Source organism: Impatiens glandulifera, chromosome 7 (assembly GCF_907164915.1).
Source record: "Impatiens glandulifera chromosome 7, dImpGla2.1, whole genome shotgun sequence".
Lineage (NCBI taxonomy): Eukaryota > Viridiplantae > Streptophyta > Magnoliopsida > Ericales > Balsaminaceae > Impatiens > Impatiens glandulifera.
In genome coordinates, this window is record NC_061868.1 from 839,104 (window position 1) to 860,650 (window position 21,547).

Below are 21,547 nucleotides of genomic sequence, written 5' to 3' on the forward strand. Positions count from 1 at the left end.
ATAATATATATATTTTTTAAATGATTGAATTAATCGTTAAGAGATAATAATTATAACTAATAATAATAAACGTTAACTTTTTTTTGTAAAAATAAATAAAATTAAAAATTATTTAAAATTTTAAATATTAAAATCTATAAAATAAGTTTATTTTAAAAAAAATAATATAAAATAAAATTAAAAATAATAAAAGCTTAATAATTAAACTTTAATGAAAAATTAATAAAACAAATTAATGTTATATTAAAAAAATAAGATTAAAAAATATTAAAAATAAATTAAAATTTTAATACTTTCTTGTAACTGGTTTGAATAGGTACTATATTATACATTAAAAGGGTATAAATTAGTATCCTTTATATATGTTACAACAAGTATTAAATTATTAATTTTTTTAATTATATTTTTTTAAAAGGGTATAAATTATTTCTTGTAACCTTTGAATAGGTACTATATTATACATTAAAATGGTATAAATTAGTATACTTTATACATGTTATAACAAGTATTAAATTATTAATTTTTTTAATCATATTTTTTTAATATTTACCTTGTTAGTTTATAATTTAATCTTTCATTAAATTTTAATTATTAAGCTTTAAATATTTTTTTAATTTGATTATTTATTATTTACTCTTTTTTTATAAAATTAAATTATTTTATAATTTATTATTTAAAATTTTAAATTTTTTATTTATTTTAAAAATGAATGTTATTGTCTGTTTTATTATGAGTAGTATAAATAATAATATTAATATCTCTCATATTAAATACTTATTAATTTAATAATTTAAAAAATATATTATCTTTCATATTTTAAACTAAACTATGAAATAATTTTTAAATAATTTTTATAATTCTTACAATTAAATAAAATTAGTGTTATTCAATTGTAAAAAATATAATTAAGTATAAAAAATAAGAGGAGTGATAGAGAGAGGGAATTTGAGGGAGGGAATGGGGGAGGGAATAATGTGTCACTGTTTCACTGGTTTGAAAAAATGATAAAATGTGAGGAGAGAGAATAGAGAGAAATTTTGTTATTTTTTTTAGCAAATCAAATTGAGTCACATCATTTCTTCCCCATTCCCTCTCTCAAATTCCCTCTCCCAATCATTTCTCAAAAAATAAATATGATAAATAGTAAAATATTTTACTTTTTTTTTATAATTTTCTTATACTTCAAACCAAACACAAAATTATAAAATATATATAATTTATATCTCTTTTTATCCTTAAAAAAATATTAATAAAATAAAAAACAATATTCTCTTTATAAATTAAAAAAAAAACTATAGCTTAAATATCTTTTTATAAACAAAATGTACATTCTTGTTTAACATCATTTTCTAATAGATTTTATATTTATTTTAAAAATACTAATACAATCTTAATTATATTTTTTACAATTGAATTACACTAATTTTATTTAATTGGAAGAATTATAAAAAAAATTAAAAATTAAAAATTTGAATTATTTAAATAATTAAAATCTAAAAATAGTACCTCACTCCTTTTTCCATCCATCATATTATTCAATATATTATATTTTAATTTATTTTTTATTTTATTATTATATATTAATATTCTTCAAATCATTTAAAAAAACAAATAAATAATTTCCCTCTTTAAAGTTACCATCATTAATTAACTATTTTAAATCTCAAGAACAAATATTTAGATATTTTATTTATGAATTTATTATTCTTTATTAATCAAGAAGAAAATACAAGATTAACTTATCCGGAGGGTCACTGGAATTGCGCCCGTCCTAAGATAGGATGACCCGAGTATAGGTAGATGAAAAGACAAAATTACCCGTACGATCAAATAACATACTAGAACAAAAACGCAAGCCCTCATCTTCTTCTTCTTCTTCTCCGAGTGTGACCGATCGCAGATTCGCCGGTCTTCAGAAATCCGATCAGGTTTCCGTTTCCGGCATCGTTTAAAGAACAAAGTCTGTCGCCGCTTATCTTCCTACTTTTACATTCAAATCTTCGTTTTTGAGATTAAGTTCTGTCTGAAGTTGATTGCAATCTTATGGTCTAATTGATTTCCGTCCATGATCAGGGGTTTTTGTTTTACTCTATCAATTTTACACCGTAATTTCTAGTAAATCTTACAGTAATCAATTGCATTTGTCGTGAAATAAGCATCTTCCGTTTTATTGTATGCTTTGTCGGTAGTATTGTACTGCAATAATCTCATTTTCTTGATATATCTTAATTTTAATGAATTGGTTCAGCCAGGCCTAAGTACAACCAATTCAGTTCCATAGGCCCATTTAATAAGCCCCAATTTTTAGTATATAATATTATTATTTATGTTATTAATTATATATTATAAAATATCATATTATTTTATATTCCTTTATTATTTTTATATTTAATTCCTTATAATACGGTTAACTTTTTTTTCTCTATATTATTTTCTTTATATTTATTTATTCCTTTAATATTTATTTTTTTATAAAACGTTAACTTTTTCTCTCCATATTATATATAATAATATATATTTTTCTCTCTCCATATTATATATAATAATATATATTTTTCTCTCTCCATATTATATAATAATATAATATAATAATATCTAATATAATAATATATCTCTCCATATTATATCTAATATAATAATATATTAATTTTTTTTATCTGGTAAACGGTTTTATTATTTTTTTATCCTTAATATTAGGTTCATCTTTTATTTATTCTAGCCCTTTTATATCACTAATATTAAATATATTGTTTATATTTTATCCGTTTTTCATCTTTAATAATTTAAATTTACTCTTTAATTAATTTTTTTATTTGTTCTTAATCTTATATTTATCTTCATAATTTTTCTCATTTTAAAATACTTATCATATTTTTTTTCATTATATCACGAATGAATTAACTATGATATTAACTGAAAAAAAAGTGTTTAGACAGTTAGAGTATAATTGACTTAATTGAAAATTTTGCTTCAAAATTGCAAGAAATAGTATTTTTGTTGATCGAAATACTAGTTAATTGATAAATTATTATGGATTTATAACTTATTATATTGATATTTAAAAATATTTTTTACACTAATTAATATTGTTTTATATTTAATTTTCTTTTATAAATTGTACCATTATTAAATTTTATGAGCTAGGAAATAGTTTTCATGAAGACAAATCCCCTTCTAATTTAGCAGTCGGAAAACCAAACCCTAACCGAAGAAGGATAAGGTCTCTATGAAGGAGAGAAGTGATCAAACCTCCTCTAACAGCTCCAAAATGAAGAAGGATGGTGTAATATTTGAGTTCTGTGAGGTGTGCAACCTCAATCATAATCAAGGCAATCGTCACAAGTACTTTCCCAGCCACGTCAATTCACTATCCTCAATCATCTCTCGATTCCATAAGAAGCTCTCCAACATCCGCTCATACCTGAAGAGTCCTGTCCCCCATGGTTCCGAGAATCGTGTTTGGTGCGTTTTCTGCAATTGCGATATTGAAGAACTCCCCAGCTTCTTTGCCTTGTAAGTACTCCTCTCTGCTTTCGGTAGATACATGGAAGTACAATTTTGAATTCTGAATATAATGATAGATTTGATGATGAATACCCAAAAGAATTGTCCTAGATTTTATCATCCTGGCTGAACTTGTTTCTGAATTCTTAAAATGATTTCAAATTTAGCAAGCTCAAGATTTGAAAAAAAATCATGTTATGATTTTTATCCGAATTCTTTTTTTCATGAGTATAGGACTTTCAGTTACGGTAGGAATTGAAGTGTTATTAGTGCAACGTGAGAAAATTAAATGGAATATTGCTGTCCTCTTTATTCACTATATTTTGTAAGTTGAACATTATTGATTGGTAGTGGCACTGCAATTCATCATCTGGCGAGTGTGAGTCATCTGAAGAACACCAAGAGTTTTTTGTGGAAACATGGTGGTAAGATGGATAAGGTGGATTCATTGAGGATTTTGGAAGCAGACGTAGTAAAGGTATTCCCTATGATATTGTTTATTGTTCTTGAAATCCTTATATTTTCTTCAATATTTTATATCCATGATCTACAACTCTTTCAGTGCATGTTATCTTGTTATGATTTGAGTTCATGTGCAATCTAGAGGGTTTCTTACTTGAACTACTTCACTTGTAAGTTACTGAAACTATATGTAAAACTCATGTGGATTGTGGAGAAATGTTGAGATATTTGACCCGATAATTTACTATAACGTTATACCTTGTAATAGCTCAAATAAAACGAACGCTTGAAATCACATAGGGCGATTCCTCAAAACTTGGATAAATATTGTTCAACCAAGACTAATTTAATTCAATTATACGATCAGTGTAACAAACCTCTAGGGTTTATACAAGAAGGAAGTAAGCAGATGAAAACCAAGGATATTAAAGATGAGAAAGAAATAGCCTGAGTTAAGAGAGGAATAGTCTTGTCTTTAAACATATATAAGCCGATAAGAAATAACCTAGCTACTTCCTTTATTTATTGTAGTAAGCTAACAATATATGACTAATTATATTATTCAACTAATGGGCGAAGTCAGGCCTATCGAAGCCTAGGTCCGTTACATTCAGTTTGTTTTACTTGCTTGTTCTCAAACCTTCTATTCTCATGGAATCTTTGCATGTGTCATGTTCTTTTTAGGAACAGTACAAATATATTTACCCAAAACAATTGTCATATGACATCTACATATCATAGAAATATAAGTTTTCTATGACAATTGTGGAGCCAAAAACAATTACCCAAAGAGGTGATATCAATGGCCCCATTTTGGAAAAGCTTATTGTTTTTGTATCTTGATCTGTTTGCACAGATGCAAAATCAAAAAAATCCCCCAAGTAAATTTTGTTTTCAAACATATCGAGATACAAAAACCATAAGTGTATCCAAATGGGTCCATTTTATTTTGATAAACTCTCTTGTAATGAACAACCAGAGTGGCTACAATTATCTCCATTTGTCTATGAGATTTTTTTTTTTTCTTCAAGTTATCAACAAATAACTCATTGAGTTTCCCTCTTTGTTATTTTAGTGGGAGAAGAAGTGCAGATTACTTAAAAGTGATGGTGCAAATGAAACGACTCATGGACCTCTGAATGATATCCACAATGAATTCTACTCTAAATGTATAGATACTTTCAATCAAAATATTAATCAGTCAATTAATTCTAGTTATATGAATGGTGTTTTGCCTTTACAAAAGAATACGGATGAGAGACATCAGTTTACAGGCTCAGACCTCTCTTCAGTTAGAGACAATCAGACTCTGTATATGAGCTCACAGTTTGAGAAATTTCCATGCAATGCAAACTATTTAACAGGTGTGTATGCAATGTACATCTCCTATTATAATAGTTTGAAGTAATTTGAAGAATGTAATTCTAATGTTTTTCTTTTTAATACATATTTGACTCAGGTACAAGTAATACTTATGCTAGAAAAGATTCCATCAGTATTGGAGGAGGGGTAAGCATGTTCATTGACCTTGAGCATTTCATAGTTATTTTAGAAGGTCTAAGGGTGCATTTGATAAAACTGAAAAATTTAACTGCCGAACGAGTTTAGTCTCTAAAAATGAATTCTCAATATTTGAAGTACTTGTTATGCAAGTTGATTTGATAAAATGTGGAATTAATGTTAAGAAAAATACTTATACACTATTTTACTCTTACAACGACGTAATTTGGTTAATTTTTAAGGACTAAAGTTATCTTGTGGACACTCAAACGAGATTATCAAGTTATGTAATTGATAACGTATCTTATTAATTCATATTTTTTTGTTTAATTTGAGATGAGTTTAAATAATTAAGTGATTTTAAATAACAATTATGAGATGAACTTAATTCAAATGATAGAGTTATAAGTTGTGTTATCAAAACACATTCTTAGTTTAGAAAGTCAAAGTATGCACATGAATAGAGACATTAGTTTGAGCATTATTGTAATTCTTACAACTCTAATTAGTTCCTTGCATAAATATTTGTCTGCTCTCTTTCTATTGGAAAGCTTTTTGATTTTCTTGATTGAGACATAGGTCCATCTAGATGGAGAAGCGGTAAACAGAGAGATTGTAAATCAAGGTGAGCACTTAGTTCGTTTTCTTTTACTGTAATTGGCCCCTATTGGAAACACTGCTCTGTCTCGTTTGTGGATCCAGATGAGATTACATTTGAAAATAGATAATTTCTCAATCCAAAAACAGAAAGTGTTTCAAATAGGCCTATTGTCTAATATAAGTCTTACTAATTTACATTTTCCTCCCCAGGCTTGAATAACCTAACTAAAATCTCCATCCCTCTACAACAACAAGATGGTCAAGGAAATGTGCACTCAGGAGCACCACCTCCTTGGTTTGATCATCTGAATGTTGGACTAAAATCTGAAAGTCGGTCAAGTGGTTCTCTTTCGAAGCAAGGAGGGAAAAGTAAATTGAACCCAAATCGAGTGGGAGCTGCTTGGGCAGAGCAACGAAAAATCGAGATGGAAATGGAGAAAAGGGGAGAGATTGTTTCCAGAGATGTGGATCCAAACTGGCTTCCAAATTTTGGAAGTGTTTGGCAATCAGGCACCCGGAAGAAATCTAGAAAAGAATTTGAGTCTGAAGAGAAGAAAAAATCAACTAATTATAAAGTTGGTGATTCCGAATCTGAAGCGTCGATTAAGATTCAGCCATATGTTAGTAAAAGAATGGTAAGCTCAAATTATGAATTGTTTGAATGATTGTCGTAACCAAATGTGGGCTTATTTGGGTAAAATGACTAAAAAAATATCTTTATTATTTAATATTTCATGAAACAAGGCCTTGAAAAGGCTTTGGCTTGATATGTCCTATATAATATATGATGAAAGAATAGGATTCTTGTAAAAGTATCCAATTCTTAGCTTTTTTTTTATGGACAGTTTCCTTAAAAGATTCATGTTTGTTTTTTATATTACAGAAAAATGACAGAGACGAGTGATGTTTTGTTCTCAAAAGGAGATTTGGTTTCATCTACAAGTAAGGGCATTAGATGTAATTCATTCTAGAAATATTACATCTTACATTCATCTCTAATATTATATCTATTTGAATGTTTTGAGAAGATAAGTATGTTTTTGTAAATAGATATGATAGATTTTGTTTTGTTTTGTTTTGTTTTTATGTCAACTTGTGAGAAAATATGAGTTACATGCAAAGGTAGATTTGCAAAGGTAAATTTGAGCATTGGGTGATTTATTCGAAACTCAATCCGAATCCGAAATACTAATTCGGATTGGATTGAAATCGGATTGAGTTTGGATTCGATTAGGATTATCCATATTGTTCAAACTATCTAAATAAAATATATTTTTTAATTTTTTTTTCTGTAAATTATTTCACCTCAATATAATATATTTTTTATTTATTGTTGTATCTTTCTTTTTCATATACACATATAACTAAACAAAATTAATTATAACATTAAAAATTTAATAATATATATTTTTTTATAATTAAACATTAACTAATAATATAAGTTAACTAATTATATTTTCTTAATTAAAGAGGTGAGTTTTTGATGGACTAATTTGAACCGAATTAATTATTTTTGTTTAAATTAAATTCGGATTGAGTTTAATTCGGATTTGAAAAATTCAAAATATATAATTTTTTCTTCCTACTTACAATTTTTCTCTCCTTTAAAACCCAGATTTAAATTTTATTTTCGTATATACTCTTTTTTCTCACACATTCTCTTTATATAAAAAAATTAATAATAATTTCATTATTTAATTTATATTAATATTAAATTTTATTAACACAATCTTATTTATTAAAAAAATTAAATTTTTTTTTATAAATATTTAATTTAGATGAGATATATTTATAAATTAATAAAAATATATTAATTTTATTTTTTAGTATAATTATTTTATTAATTTAAATTATTTAAAATTTAAATGTTATATTAAATAAAATGGTATCTAATAGTTGAATTCATATTTTGTTTTAATTTTAATTTAATATAATTAATAAAAATATTTAAAATAAAATAATTTTAAAATTTAATTTATATTAAAAAATATTAAAATGTAAATAAATATTATATATATATATTAAAGTGAATTTTTATTAATATAAAATAAAATATTTAAGTGAAGGATAATTTTAGTATTTTTGTGAATAAAATTGTTGATTAGATGTGATGGAATATTTGGATTTTGTAATAAAATTTGGATAAAATCTAAAAGCATCTCCAACGCATGACCTGTGCCCGCATTGGACAGCGTGGAAAAGGGCAGGTTATTGGTTTTTTTCATTTTTTGCATTGTAGATAAAAGAAAAAAGAGGGCAGTGCCCTCTATGCCGGTCATGCCATCTGACTTTTTCATGATTAGATAATATAATATATTATATAATATAGGAATATTAGTTATACATTTAATTATAATATTTTTTTCTACTATTTTTAAGTAACATTATAATAACATTAAATAAATATATATTTTAAAGTTTACTATAAAATAGGAATATTAATTATATATTAAATTATAATAATATTATAATATATTTTAAATTATAAAAATATTTTATATTTTATTAAATTATAAAAATATTTTATATTTTATTATAATATAAAAATATTAGTTATATATTCTCAAATTTTCCTATAATATAGTAATATTAGTTATATATTCACAAATTTATTCTTATATTTTTAATATTATAATATATTTTAAATTATAAAAATATTTTATATTTCAATTTATTTATGTATGTCATTTTCAGTTTTTATGTAGGTCATTTTCAGTTTTTAATATTATAATATATTTTAAATTATAAAAATATTTTAAATTATAAAAATATTTTAAATTAAATTACTTATATATTTAATTAATAAATATATATTTTAAATAAATTAATATTTTTTTTATTAATTATATTAACACGTTTTAAAGTTTAAATTCTTAAATTTTCCTATAATATAGGAATATTAGTTATAATAGTATAAATTAGTTATTTATTTAAAACACCTTTAAATTATTTAGATAAGAGGGCGGGCAGAAGCATTGGAGTGTTTTGCCCAAGTTTAATATGTGCCCGCTTTATGCTGAGGTGGAACATTAATTTGACAAAATAAGAGGGCACAGGTCATTTGCGCTGCTGATGCTCTAAATAACCTCTGCCCTCTTATTTTATCAAATCAATATTCCATCTCAGTAGAAAGCGTTACATGTTATACTTGAGCAAAACACTCCGATGCTAAACACTCTGATGCTTCCGCCCTCTTATTTAAATAATTTAAATATGAATTTTATTTATACTATTTTAAATAAATAACTAATTTATACTATTATAACTAATATTCCTATATTATAAATATAGAAAAATTTGAGAATTTAAACACTTAAAACGTTTTAATATAATTTATTTAAAATATATATTTATTAATTAAATATATAAATAATATTCCTATATTATATATATTATAGGAGAATTTGAGAATTTCACCCTTAAAATATGTCAATAAACATTTTAATGTAATTATAATTTAAAATATTTTTATAATTTAAAATATATTAGAATATTTTTATAATTTGAGGGAGAGAATTTGAGGGAATAAATGATGTGACGCAATTTGATTAGTAAAAAAAATAACAAAATTTCTCTCTCTTCTCTCTCCTTACATTTTATTCTTTTTCCAATCAAGTGATGTAGTGACACATCATTCCCTCCCTCTATCACTCCATTTGTATAGACTGTATTCTAAAATTTTCCTATAATATCTATAATATAAGAATATTAGTTATATATTTAATTATAAAAATATTATAATATATTTTAAATTATAAAAATATTTTATATTTTATTATAATATAGAAATATTAGTTATATATTCTCAAATTTTCCTATAATATAAAAAAAATAGTTATATATTCTCAAATTTATTTTTTTAATATTATAATATATATTTTAAATTATAAAAATATTTTATATTTTAATTTATTTAATATTAGTTATATATATTTAATTAATAAATATATATTTTAAATAAATTAATATATATTTTTATTAATTATATTAACATGTTTTAAGGATTTAAATTCTCAAATTTTCTTATAATATAGAAATATTAGTTATAATAGTATAAATTAGTTATTTATTTAAAATAGTATAAATAAAATTCACATTTAAATTATTTAGAGAAAAGAGTGGGCTAAGTATTGGAGTAGAGAAAAGAGTGGGCTAAGCATTGGAGTGTTTTGCCAAGTACAACATGTGCCCTAGAGGTGGAAGATTGATTTGAAAAAATAAGAGTGCAGACATCTTGTGCGCGCTGGAGATGTTGTGCGCGCTGGCTGGAGATGGAGATGCGAACCATTTCTTGTTCTACTCACCCTTTAAACATTTTTTCCCAAACTACCCACCTTTTCATTCACATTCCCAAATTACTCACCTTTCTCTCTCTAAATCATTAATCAACCTCTTAATTACACATCTTTCACATTAAATTCATTAATTACTTTATTTTATAAATACAAAAATATATATATATATTTAATATATATAATTAAAATTAAATATTATAAATATAATTCAAATAAATATTATAAACTAAAATAAAATATTATATACAAAAATAAATTAAATTACATAAAGTTTTAATATTATATTATTTATTAAAATAAAATAAAATATATATTATATAAATATTAAAATAATACATATATTACATAAATATTAAAATAACAAGTATATTTTAAAGTTTATTATAATTTATTTTATTTTAAGGTTTTTTAAATTAATACTTATATAAATATTTTAAGATTTAGTTTATTTTATTTAAGGTTTATGTTATTTATTTAATTTTAGTTTATAATATTTATTTTGATATTTAATTTAGTATGTTTAGTTTTAATTATGTATATTATATTTATAAAATTAAGTAGAAATAAAATATATGTGTTGTTTTAATATTTAATGTAATATAAGTGTTATTTTAATATTTATATAATATAATATATTTTATTTTAATATATAATATTAAAGGTGTAGGTAATGATTTTTGTTTTAGTTTATAATATTTATTTGTATTATTTAATTTATAATGTTTATTTTTAATTATATATATTATAATTATAAAATTAAGTAAAAATAAAGTATATGTTATTTTAATATTTATGTAATATATTTTATTTAATATATATTATTAATTTTAATTATATATATTTGTATTTATAAAATAAATTAATTAGTGAATTTAATATAGAAGATGTGCAATTAAAAGGTTGATTAATGATTTAGAGAGAGAAAAGTGTGTAGTTTGGGAATGTGAATGAAAATGTGGATAGTTTGGGAAAAATGGTTTGAAAGGTGAGTAGAACAGGAAATGGTTCCTAGAGATGCTCTAATCTGTTTATTAAAGTGATTGTGATAAGATATTGAACAAATTATGTCATGTCATCATCATTTTAGACAATATATTAAACAAATTATGTTATGTCACCACCACTTTAGATAAGACATTAAACAAATTATGTTCTGTCACTATCACTATCACTTTAAACAATATATTAAACAAATTATGTCATGTCACCATCACTTTAGATAAGACATTAAACAAATTATGTCTTGTCACCATCACTTTAGACAATATATTAAATAAATTATGTCATGTCATCACCACTTTAGATAAGACATTAAACAAATTATGTAAATTATGTTCTGTCATCATCACTTTAGACAATATATAAAACAAATTATGTCATGTCACCACCACTTTAGATAAGACATTAAACAAATTATGTCATGTCACCATCACTTTAGATAATATATTAAACAAAGTATGTCCTGCTTCCCTTGCAGCGATAAAAACCTACAAATTATGTAGTAAAATACTGTTGTAAATTTTATTTAATGATATTATATTTTGTAAGTTATTGAAAAATAATTTATAAAAAAAATATTGAGTTAAAATATCTCTCATTCTAATTCATTATTTCTTATTTTAATAGGGTTATATTTTTCCACTTTAATTTTTCTCATCTTATTACAACTCTCTTTTTTATTTAAGTTTTACTAATTATATTCATTTTATACTCTTTTAAGTGCAGATATTAAGTTTAATTATACTTCTATATAAATTAACATTGGCTTACTTGGTTGGTTGGTATGAATAAAGAAAAGAAAATTTCATTTAAAAGAAATCAAAATCTAAAAAGATTTTAGAAACATTTTTTTTAACATACACAAACTTATTTAATTTTATTTTTTATTTAATAAAAAAAATAATTAGGGAAGGGGATTATGGAGACCGACTTGACATAATCTGATTTAAAAATTAAAATAAGAAATGAATGAGAAATGATTGAGAGAGAAAATTAGAGACTTGACATAATCTGATTTAAAAATTAAAATAAGAGATGAATGAGAAATGATTGAGAGAGAAAATTTGAGAGATAGAATGAGGATGGAATGATGTGGCTCAATTTAATTAGTCAAAAAAAAATAACAAAAATTTTTCTCTCTTCTCTCTCCTCATCTTTTATCATTTTTCCAACAGTAATGTAGTGATACATCATTCCTTCCCTCAAATTCCCTCCTCTGTCATTCCTCTTAAAATAATTTCTCTCTTCTCTATTTCCTCATTTTTTTTTTCAACTAATTGATATTTTTTTATTTTTTTTCAACCAATAATACGATGGCACATCATTCTCTCTCATATTTCATCCCTTTAACACTCATCTTTTAATAATTAATATAATTATAATAAAATACTACTTTAAAAAATATTTTATTTCAACCAAAAAAAATTAACATTATTTTACCTATACAACAGAATAATTCACATTCACATTTTATTTATAAAATATAAATAAATTTATTTTTACTTGAAAAATTTTATATATAATTTTCATAAAATACTTACTTTTATCAATAATGTGTTTAATCCATTAAAATATTTTGCATTTCTTTTTGAACTATATGGCACAATAAAATGTTGTCCATTTGACTCCTTTTAGCTCATGCTGAAATTTCACATTAGATTAGCATTAAAATTTACCAAAATGATAACTTAAAATAATTTTTAACATACAATTTTTACTTAAATATGGTTTATTTATTTATTTCACTAATAACTTCTAACGAGTACAAGAGCAAGATGCTAAAGCAAAATAATAGAAATTTAGACTTTATTTATTAAGAAGCTGAAGTCCATATCTATGAAAGAAGAATCCTAAAACAAAAATAAACATTATCTCTCTCTCTAGTGTATAATAAGATGTAACAACATCAGAAATTCCACATTAACACTGAATTCCATCCACTAGATTAAAAATTTGTGTTTGTGTTCTTCCTATAAACTTGTAAATCCTGAAAGCCTGCAAAAAGAAAATTACCAATCTAAGAACGGCCAGGAAAATGATCATAAATAGAGCTCTACCAACCACAAATTATAGTGACAATAAATCAGGAACCTCAATGTGTAATAATAATATACTATTAGGTGTAAGAAGACAATACAATTGAATTGAACAAGTGTTCTTGTTTTAGTATATAATTTATTCTACAAGAAGGGCCATCACTAAATCATCAACTAATATACCACATTTTTACATCAACAAGATCATTTTGAATTGTATTGGGCAATAAACCCAAGATCAAACAAGTTCTTCTAATCTATTCAAATGAATAGCAACATTAAAAACCCAAATCAAGAATACTACAAGAAGTTATTTCCTAGAAACAATTTATCTACAAACATTAAGCAAATGTAAAAAGAACAAAACTACATTCAACATCCATTTTGTAAGCTAATAAAAAGTTTAATTCATTGAAATTCTTCCAATCTTAGTGTGTTTCTAATCAAGAAACTCAACAAACACAGTTCAAAGAAGTTGTGTTCTATTCTATGTGTCCATGGGAGAAAGTGACAACATCAAGTAAGAAACCCAAAACAGTATGGAAAGATTAGCAATGAAGAAGAGAAAACATAAACATTGTAATCCTTTTCTTGAACCATTTCAGACAAAAAAAAAACATCAAAATGCATCTAAGCTACATTGAACACCTATGTTTCAAAACATGATTATGCAAAAGCAAGCAATCTTACTATCAAAAGAAATCCTAAAACGTTAAAGTCTGGTTTAAATACTCCAGATCTAGCTAGTATAATAATAATAATAATAATTACCTAACCAGAGCCGACAATGATGTTGTTGATGGGAATAAAGATGAGCTTAACAAAAAACCCAACAAAACCCATAACGACGAACCCGATCGCAGTACGAACGGCAACCTTGGAGAATTCTACACGAACAAAAGCAAAATCAGATATTGAAATGAAATCTCAGATCAAATTAATACAGATCCGGTTTGTTGTTTACCTTTGCGATCGGGCTTGTGACACCTCTTAACGAGTCGGATACTGTCCTTTGCGAAATCTCTCAACGGATCCACGACGGAATCCAAGGCGTCCATCTCTATTCTCTTCTCTTCTTCTCAACTCAAAGAAGGAATTGTTGAAACCCTATATACGGGGAGGGAGGGAAGGAAGGAGGCTATGGAAAATGAGAGATCTTTAGAATCCACGTTATGAATCCGTGTTCTTTTATGAATAATTTTATTTATTTATTTGAATTGGTCAAAGTCTAAAAAACTATTATTTCAGGTTATTTTATAAGTTGCATTCCATCTTGTTTTAACATCCATAGGTACCGTTGACATACTAGTTATCCTTAATAATTTGTTCAATCTGGATGGAGAAGAATGAATAAAAATAACAGCATTTCTTATAGTTTTGATTGAGGTATTAAGCTCCTTGAAGTCATCCTTAATAATTTAGAAGGAAGATGTTGTGAATTTGGGAAAGAAAGGAAAGGAAAGCTAATGGACGTGAAAGATGGATTTTACAGGAATCTCATCTATAGGGTTGAACCTATGGTAAGACGATTTAGATAGTTGTATAGGCAAGCTGTATATAGCTGTATAGGCCTGAACCTCTCCTAGTCATCTTTGACTGCTTTATACCAGGGTTGAACCTGCAACTTTGTATTTATTAGTTTATTAGTGGAGTAAAAAAATCTTTAATTAACTAATTAAAATTATTATATATTTTCAATATAACATGCAAGTAAAATAATAAGTAAGATTTTTTTCGACTAGTACTCCAAACTTCGGATCTAGCCATGCCTATAGGGTCACCTAACCTAAGTTCATCCTAACCCTAATATCTCAACTAAATTAATTAATTATAAAAATTATAAACAATCCCCAAAAAGATATGATCAACTGCAAAAGATATTAATGAAAAAACCAAAGTTAAATACCATGATACACATCATAATGATACAAACAACTACTTGGATTCTGAACCAAGTGTTCACAAGTTTTTTAAAACAAAAACAAACATCCCGAAAAGAGTTTTCATTAAATTATAACAACAAGTTTCACTGACCAGCAATTCAACTTCCCATCTCCTCCTCCTTTTATTGCATCACAAATTCACAGAAGAGGCAGTCGATTTTAGCTGCAAAAAATGATAAAGAACCGACGTAAATATATGCTCAAACATTAGATTAAACTCAATTCCAATGTAGATCAATGTGCAGGGGTTGTGTTAGGTCTTTGTTTGATAAACTTTTTATATTTCATTAAAATAATCTATTATACCATAATCAAACTAATGGTATTAATGGGTTGAATAAATCTATATATGTTGTCTTTGTATGAATAATAAATGCATGTAAAGTATTAAATCAATTTTATAATAATGACACTAATTCAATCCCCCAACCGAATTAAAAAGAAAGTAGAAATGAATAAATTAGAGAAAGATGTATTTCAAAGGTGATAAAACAAGACCAGATCTTTTAAAGTGGTTGAAGATGTTAAAGAAAAAACTCATTTATAAAACACATAAAATTGAAATATTGACATAACCCTCATATGAAAAATTGTCCAATAATGTTCATAAAGAAACTAGTAAGTTAATTTTGAAAGTGAGAATTATCCCAAATATTTGATTTGATTGTAGATCTATCATATTCATAAAAGGTTTAACTTTTAGTTGGATTTTAAACTTAATCACAAATTAGTGTTTTGACTAGATCACATTCTAGATCTTAAGCTCAATGTCAAATGAAATCTAAAATGAAAAAGTTGAGCTATCAAAAGAAACTAAAATGTGAAAACTTGAACTCTTTGACAAAAAATACAAGAAATAAGAGAATAAATGGATGCATGCATAGATCTACAAACACTATCTAAAGATCTAATAATTTCATGACCAAATTTAAAGTAAAGAGAAAGAGAAAACATACGCATGTCCATGTCCATGACCATCATCGAGATCCGGTCCCATATTCCCACAATCTCCATACGGGCCATCATCGACCCCTGTCTGCCAAACCGACTGCCATGCCTGGGACGGCGGCTGAGCATACATCCCCGGATCGACCATAGGCATGGTCGGCATTGTTGGCATTGTCTGCATTGGGGGCAATGGGGGTAGGGTCTGCATTGTGGGCATTGAAGAACGTCCCATCATAACACTAGTTTGCGGCTGCTGGTCTTGACCCATATGAGGGTAGTCATAAGGAACGCTGCTGCTGCTACCAACAACACTCATAATCCCTCCAATCCCATGAGTACCACCATCCCTGTTCTCTTCACGTGGAACAATGTCAACAAGGAAATCGAAGATGTCAGAGCGAGTCATCGCAGCAGCAATGTCGTTCTTCTGAAGAGTACGCCGTTTGTTTTCCTCTGCATGCAGCCAAGATCGATAAGTTAGTTGATCAAGGATGAACATCTCACATGCTTTGGAGAACAGAACAGGTGCTTCAGCCGATATCATTCGAACATCTTCATCAGCTTTCATGATCTTCTTGATTCGGGCTAAGGGAAGTTTGTGGGTTTTGAAGTCGGTAGTTTGTTCGATTTCTTGCCTCTGGAGGTTCCAGAAACGCTGAAGTTGTTGTTTTTGATGCTGAAGAATGTGGTGGTAAGGGTTGTGGGTTGGATATGGCATCGGAGGAGGAGGCATTCCGGTCTGCGGTGGCGGGTGTTGTTGCTGGTGCTGCTGTTGCTGGTTGAGCTGCTGGTGGTGCTGGTTGAGCTGCTGGTTTTGCTGGTTATTCTCCATTGGTAGGAAATTGTAGAATAGGGAAGATGATTGTGGATTTGATGTTCCCTATGAAGGTGGTGTTATATAGAAACCAGAGCAAATTTAATTATTTTTATTTTATTTTTGGTTCTTTTTCGAAAAAATTAGGTCGGAATAGAGGGGTGAGATAAATGATACAGGTAGGGAGGCCCACCTTATATTTATAATTAAAATAATATTTTTATATAATTGTTAATTTTTATATTTTTTAAATAATGAAATTTAATTTAAATATTATTCTATTGAATTTTTATTACTAGAGAAACACTTGTTTCAAATTTTCACCAATGTAGGTTAACCAGTTTATTAATAAATTAGGGCAAGAATTGGAGACTGGTTTTTGAAATAAAATAAGTTTTAGTTTAGAATTAAACTTATTTTTAAGGTCAAAAACATGAGACATTTTTTGACACAAATTAAATAATTAATGTATTTTTAAAATACTCAAAACATACTACACTCACATTTAATAATAAAATATGATTTTCACATTAACAATAAAATTATTATAACTGATTTGAGTCTAAAATATTTTTTTTTGTGTGTTTAGACGAGGAATCAATTTATTTGTGTTGTCGATAATATTCACATTTATAATTTTTGGCACGGTTCATTGGTATGTTTTGTCGCCTACTTATTCATCCAATTTTGTTTTTGGTTTTTTTCTTAATTATTTTTAGTATAATTGAATCACATTTTAAATTATACGATAAAACTTAAAAATTTAATACATTTTAAATTAAATTTATTCATTATATTATATATATATCTTGTCTTTAATAGTATTATTTGTATTGTGACACCATTCATTATCCAATTTCAACTTGAATGTCACCTACAAGAGATCAACTATATATTATATTGGTTTAACTTATCAAAATCACATTAATTTTTTTAAATAATTTAGACCCTTATCTAAAATATAATTTTTATATGTGATGTATACAAAAAAAATATCACCCAAATATTCTATTTTAAAAATAAAAAGTAATGTATTTTATTTTATTCTATAAATTTTAAAAATGTTGAAAAATATTAATTCTTAATCTCTTTAATTGTTTTTATTTTATTTTTTCTCTTTAAACTTAACATCACTTAATAAACACTTAGCCAAACAAGTCGTAAGCTTTTAATATTTGGCATTTACTGACTATCATAAATGACATTTAAAAAAAAAATAAAAAAAAATTCGTTAATAACAAGAGAATCCTTGCCAAAGATGATCACAGCTGTGTCTGATGACACTGTTTCCATTTCTCTTTTTATGAAAATTAAATTAAAACCGTGGATGGTGACAATTCAATAATGCTATTTTTTTTATTAAATAATTTTTATTATCGCTCTAAAATATTAGTATTGTTTTTTAAAATTTATTTGGTGAGTTCGTTTGATGTATTCACAAATTACTATCAGTCATGTCTTCCCAAACCATAATCTTTGCATTTTTCTGTCTTCAAAATGGCTTCTTCCAATTTCTGAAACTCAAAAGGAATAATCAAAGTACTGGTGATAGTTTCATCATACATATACATATCAAGAATCCAAGATCTCAAAAGAAAGAAAGAAAAATGAATTTTCAACCTGAATAGCATTGTCTATGGAACCCTGTGGAATTTCCCATGGAAATGCAAAGGAAGAAGATTTCGGATTCGTGGAAATACAACCCGGATTAACAGAAGGACAGGGCCTGATTTTCCTGAAAAAAAAGCAGAAATTTCACAACTTTTTCATTAAGCATCTACAAATTATTAAAGGGAAGTGATGAAAAGAGAAATTACCCATCTTCCAAACCAGTGGGTAAGTTCTTGGACTGTGAGAATGGAGTGGTGGGTAAGAGAGGAGAGGATTTGAGAGATGGAATTGCATAGGAGGGTAATGGAGAAGTTAGGGTTATGAGAGCTGTTAATGCAAATGGGATTAAATCGGAGAAGAAGGTGGTTTGAGGATTTGATAGTTTTTGGGAAGAAGAAGATATTGAATTTGGTTGGATAGATTTGGAGTTTCTTGTGAATGAGAACCGCTTCACTATTTTGGTTTGGGTGAGAGGAGGAAAGAGAAGGAGATGAATGCAAGTCATGATTTTTTTTTCTCCTTTGTTTACATACATGGTACATGACATGGTACATGACACATGTGGTGTGGAAGTTGTATTGAGTATTTTTTTTTTATAAAAATAACAGAAATTCTTAGTTTATTTTGCTTAAATTGTATCAAAATGAGGCTGGTCTTGGTGTGATTTAATAGGTTTTCCAATATATTTTATGTTCTTTATAGTTTCTTAAAAGTAAATACAATTTTTTTTTTTTTTGAAAAAACTAACTTATATTCATTTCATTCAAAAATGTCCCGAGTAGGAAAACGTTGTAATCATTTCGAGTTAGACAAAACAAATATTGTCTCAATATATTTAAAAAAATTTAAACAATTAAATTAGAAAGTTAAGGAAAACACATCAAACGAATATAATTATCCAACGTTAGATATTGTATTTTTTTTTCTTACTAGATTTAGTATAAGATAGCTTCAAGCCTTCAAGAGTATTATTACTTACAAAATTTTGCTTCTAAATTTTGTATTTGACAATTTTTGGATCTTTATCACTACCTTAGTGGGAATGACTCTGATTTTGTCGTCTCTCGGATAATGAGTGTAGTTATTAAGGATTCTATTTCGATTTTAGAGACACCACTTTCATCTTTTTCATATGTTTGTGACATTATTGTTACATCAGATGTATCTCCACCACGTCTTGAGCTTCAATTGACAGTGTTTAATGAACGTGGGACGACGTTCCCACATCCTATCTCTGAGTTGGCTGCCAATGTGGACACAATGAAGTTGTTTGAGGATGAGTTTTTGTCTCTTATGGACAATATTTCCTTTGACACCCCTATTAGAATTTTATATCATAAACCACATGTGTACATGCATGTTATTTCATTAGAAAAATATGTTGTCACAGAAACTGGGTATGATATTGATGATGAGGTTTGTGAGGATTTCTCAACCCACAATATGTCTTTAAATGTTAATAGATCCTCTGTCCATGGGCAGTACTTGAGGCCGAAATGGAGGTGTGTTCAAAAGTTTGTGAAATTCTTCCACTTCCAAATAGCTAGCTATTAACACAGAAAAATGAGAAAGCTTACACTTCCTACCGGCTATTTAAAGACTAAGAAACGAGTTTCGAAGTAGAGCAAGGTGTATTATAATCAATTACATAATGATTGGAAAGATTATTATGTGGAACGTTTGTGGATTCAATGGTACTAATAAGCGTGTGATACTTAAGTCTCTATTAGGTAATCTCAAATGTGGTATTTATTGTTTCAGTGAGACGAAGATGCAGTGTATAGATTAATGGGTTGTTAGGGATATTTGTAATTGGCGGCTTTATGGTTGAAATTTTTTTGATTATGTGGGAGCTGTGGGTGGGATTTTAGTGGCATGGAATGATGACATGTTCGAAAAAAATGGATGTTAGTATTGAAAGATTTTCTGGGAGCGTTTAGTAGAAAAAACGTGGGGATGACTTTAGGTGGGTAATCTTGACTGTTTATGGGAATGTCCTTCCACAACTAAATACGAATCTTTTTCTAAGTTGTTAGTGTTGTTAGTCTATGGTATTTTCCCTTTTTTTGCGGGCGACATGAATAAGGTCAATGTTGTGGAAAACTAACATAATAAAAGAATAAACAAATGAAAGAACACACTAAGAATTTGATAACGGAGTTTGACCAAATGTTGATTGTGTCTCCGGGCACTAAATTTATCAATTAATAAGAAAGAAGAGATACAAATATTGGGTGGCACCAAAGAGAGGAGAATTTCTTTTATAGACTAAGAAACTTCCCCACTCCCATCATCTTCCGGTGTGAAATTCTAATTGTGAGGAGAGTTTTTTTTATAAATTAAAAAACTTATTCCACTCCCATCTTCATCCGACGTGGGATTTTTAATTGTGCCAAAAAATAACAAATTTCTACCTTGGAAAAGTATCCAATATAAATCTTCATCATTAAATAATAGTTCTTAAGTACTTCCAATTGACGTTCTTCAGCGCCGACTCAAATACGTGAGATATTTACCAAATCTAAACAATGTTTATATTTGGTTTTTCCCATGCATTTCATCTCTAACTCTCTACTCAATTGAGCCTTCAATTTGTCAATTTCATATTGGCTCTTTGATGCTATCAACATACATTAGTAAAAATAGAATTATATAAGGCACATTTTGCAATTTGCGCTAATACATACAAGAATTGAATTTGTTTCTTGTGTAGTTGTGGTCCATCATAAACTTGTCAAGTCATTTGTATCATTGTCTCAACGATTGCTTCAATCCGTACAATAATTTGTTCAACTTGCAAACCCAATTTTTTTTATTAGCAACTTTGAATCCATC

The 21,547-nt window shown here is 26.6% G+C and overlaps 4 protein-coding genes across 5 annotated transcripts; 1 reads left to right on the top strand and 3 right to left on the bottom strand.

The window, feature by feature from the left end:
- Positions 1-3,166: 3,166 nt before the first annotated feature.
- Positions 3,167-7,088, top strand: LOC124945513 (TITAN-like protein). Its single transcript, XM_047485961.1, has 7 exons — positions 3,167-3,513; positions 3,856-3,982; positions 5,042-5,330; positions 5,426-5,475; positions 6,046-6,091; positions 6,277-6,701; positions 6,950-7,088. Exons 1-7 carry the CDS (start codon positions 3,227-3,229, stop codon positions 6,968-6,970), a joined length of 1,245 nt encoding a protein of 414 aa, XP_047341917.1. The 5' UTR covers positions 3,167-3,226; the 3' UTR covers positions 6,971-7,088.
- A 7,062-nt stretch (positions 7,089-14,150) lies between these two features.
- On the bottom strand, positions 14,151-14,525 carry LOC124910590 (protein transport protein Sec61 subunit gamma-1-like). The gene is made up of 2 exons (XM_047451261.1): positions 14,361-14,525; positions 14,151-14,283 (listed from the first exon to the last, which is right to left on the bottom strand). The coding sequence occupies exons 1-2, from the start codon at positions 14,452-14,454 to the stop codon at positions 14,168-14,170; spliced, it is 210 nt and encodes a 69-aa protein (XP_047307217.1). The 5' UTR covers positions 14,455-14,525; the 3' UTR covers positions 14,151-14,167.
- Positions 14,526-16,219: 1,694 nt separating this feature from the next.
- On the bottom strand, positions 16,220-17,119 carry LOC124910625 (nuclear transcription factor Y subunit C-1-like). 2 transcript variants are annotated; one of them, XM_047451296.1, is made up of 2 exons: positions 17,089-17,119; positions 16,220-17,001 (listed from the first exon to the last, which is right to left on the bottom strand). In XM_047451296.1, the coding sequence occupies exons 1-2, from the start codon at positions 17,117-17,119 to the stop codon at positions 16,268-16,270; spliced, it is 765 nt and encodes a 254-aa protein (XP_047307252.1). In that variant the 3' UTR covers positions 16,220-16,267. The 2 variants fall into 2 exon arrangements, with proteins under 2 accessions (XP_047307252.1, XP_047307251.1); XM_047451295.1 differs by having other exon boundaries at positions 16,220-17,119.
- A 1,364-nt stretch (positions 17,120-18,483) lies between these two features.
- On the bottom strand, positions 18,484-19,242 carry LOC124910592 (thylakoid lumenal 17.9 kDa protein, chloroplastic-like). Its single transcript, XM_047451263.1, has 3 exons — positions 18,919-19,242; positions 18,722-18,836; positions 18,484-18,615 (listed from the first exon to the last, which is right to left on the bottom strand). The coding sequence occupies exons 1-3, from the start codon at positions 19,215-19,217 to the stop codon at positions 18,550-18,552; spliced, it is 480 nt and encodes a 159-aa protein (XP_047307219.1). The 5' UTR covers positions 19,218-19,242; the 3' UTR covers positions 18,484-18,549.
- Positions 19,243-21,547: the final 2,305 nt, after the last annotated feature.

Bases quoted from the DNA above. Each gene is read 5' to 3' on its own strand.
- LOC124910592 (XM_047451263.1), bottom strand. From the start codon at position 19,217: ATGACTTGCATTCATCTCCTTCTCTTTCCTCCTCTCACCCAAACCAAA. The intron at 18,837-18,918 runs GTAATTTCTCTT...CTTTTTTTTCAG, and splicing joins CCCACTGGTTTGGAAGATGG to GAAAATCAGGCCCTGTCCTT. The intron at 18,616-18,721 runs GTTGAAAATTCA...TTTGAGTTTCAG, and splicing joins CCATAGACAATGCTATTCAG to AAATTGGAAGAAGCCATTTT.
- LOC124910625 (XM_047451295.1), bottom strand. From the start codon at position 17,119: ATGGAGAATAACCAGCAAAACCAGCAGCTCAACCAGCACCACCAGCAG.
- LOC124910590 (XM_047451261.1), bottom strand. From the start codon at position 14,454: ATGGACGCCTTGGATTCCGTCGTGGATCCGTTGAGAGATTTCGCAAAG. The intron at 14,284-14,360 runs GTAAACAACAAA...TTGTTCGTGTAG, and splicing joins TCACAAGCCCGATCGCAAAG to AATTCTCCAAGGTTGCCGTT.
- LOC124945513 (XM_047485961.1), top strand. From the start codon at position 3,227: ATGAAGGAGAGAAGTGATCAAACCTCCTCTAACAGCTCCAAAATGAAG. The intron at 5,476-6,045 runs GTAAGCATGTTC...ATTGAGACATAG, and splicing joins CCATCAGTATTGGAGGAGGG to GTCCATCTAGATGGAGAAGC. The intron at 6,702-6,949 runs GTAAGCTCAAAT...TTTATATTACAG, and splicing joins CATATGTTAGTAAAAGAATG to AAAAATGACAGAGACGAGTG.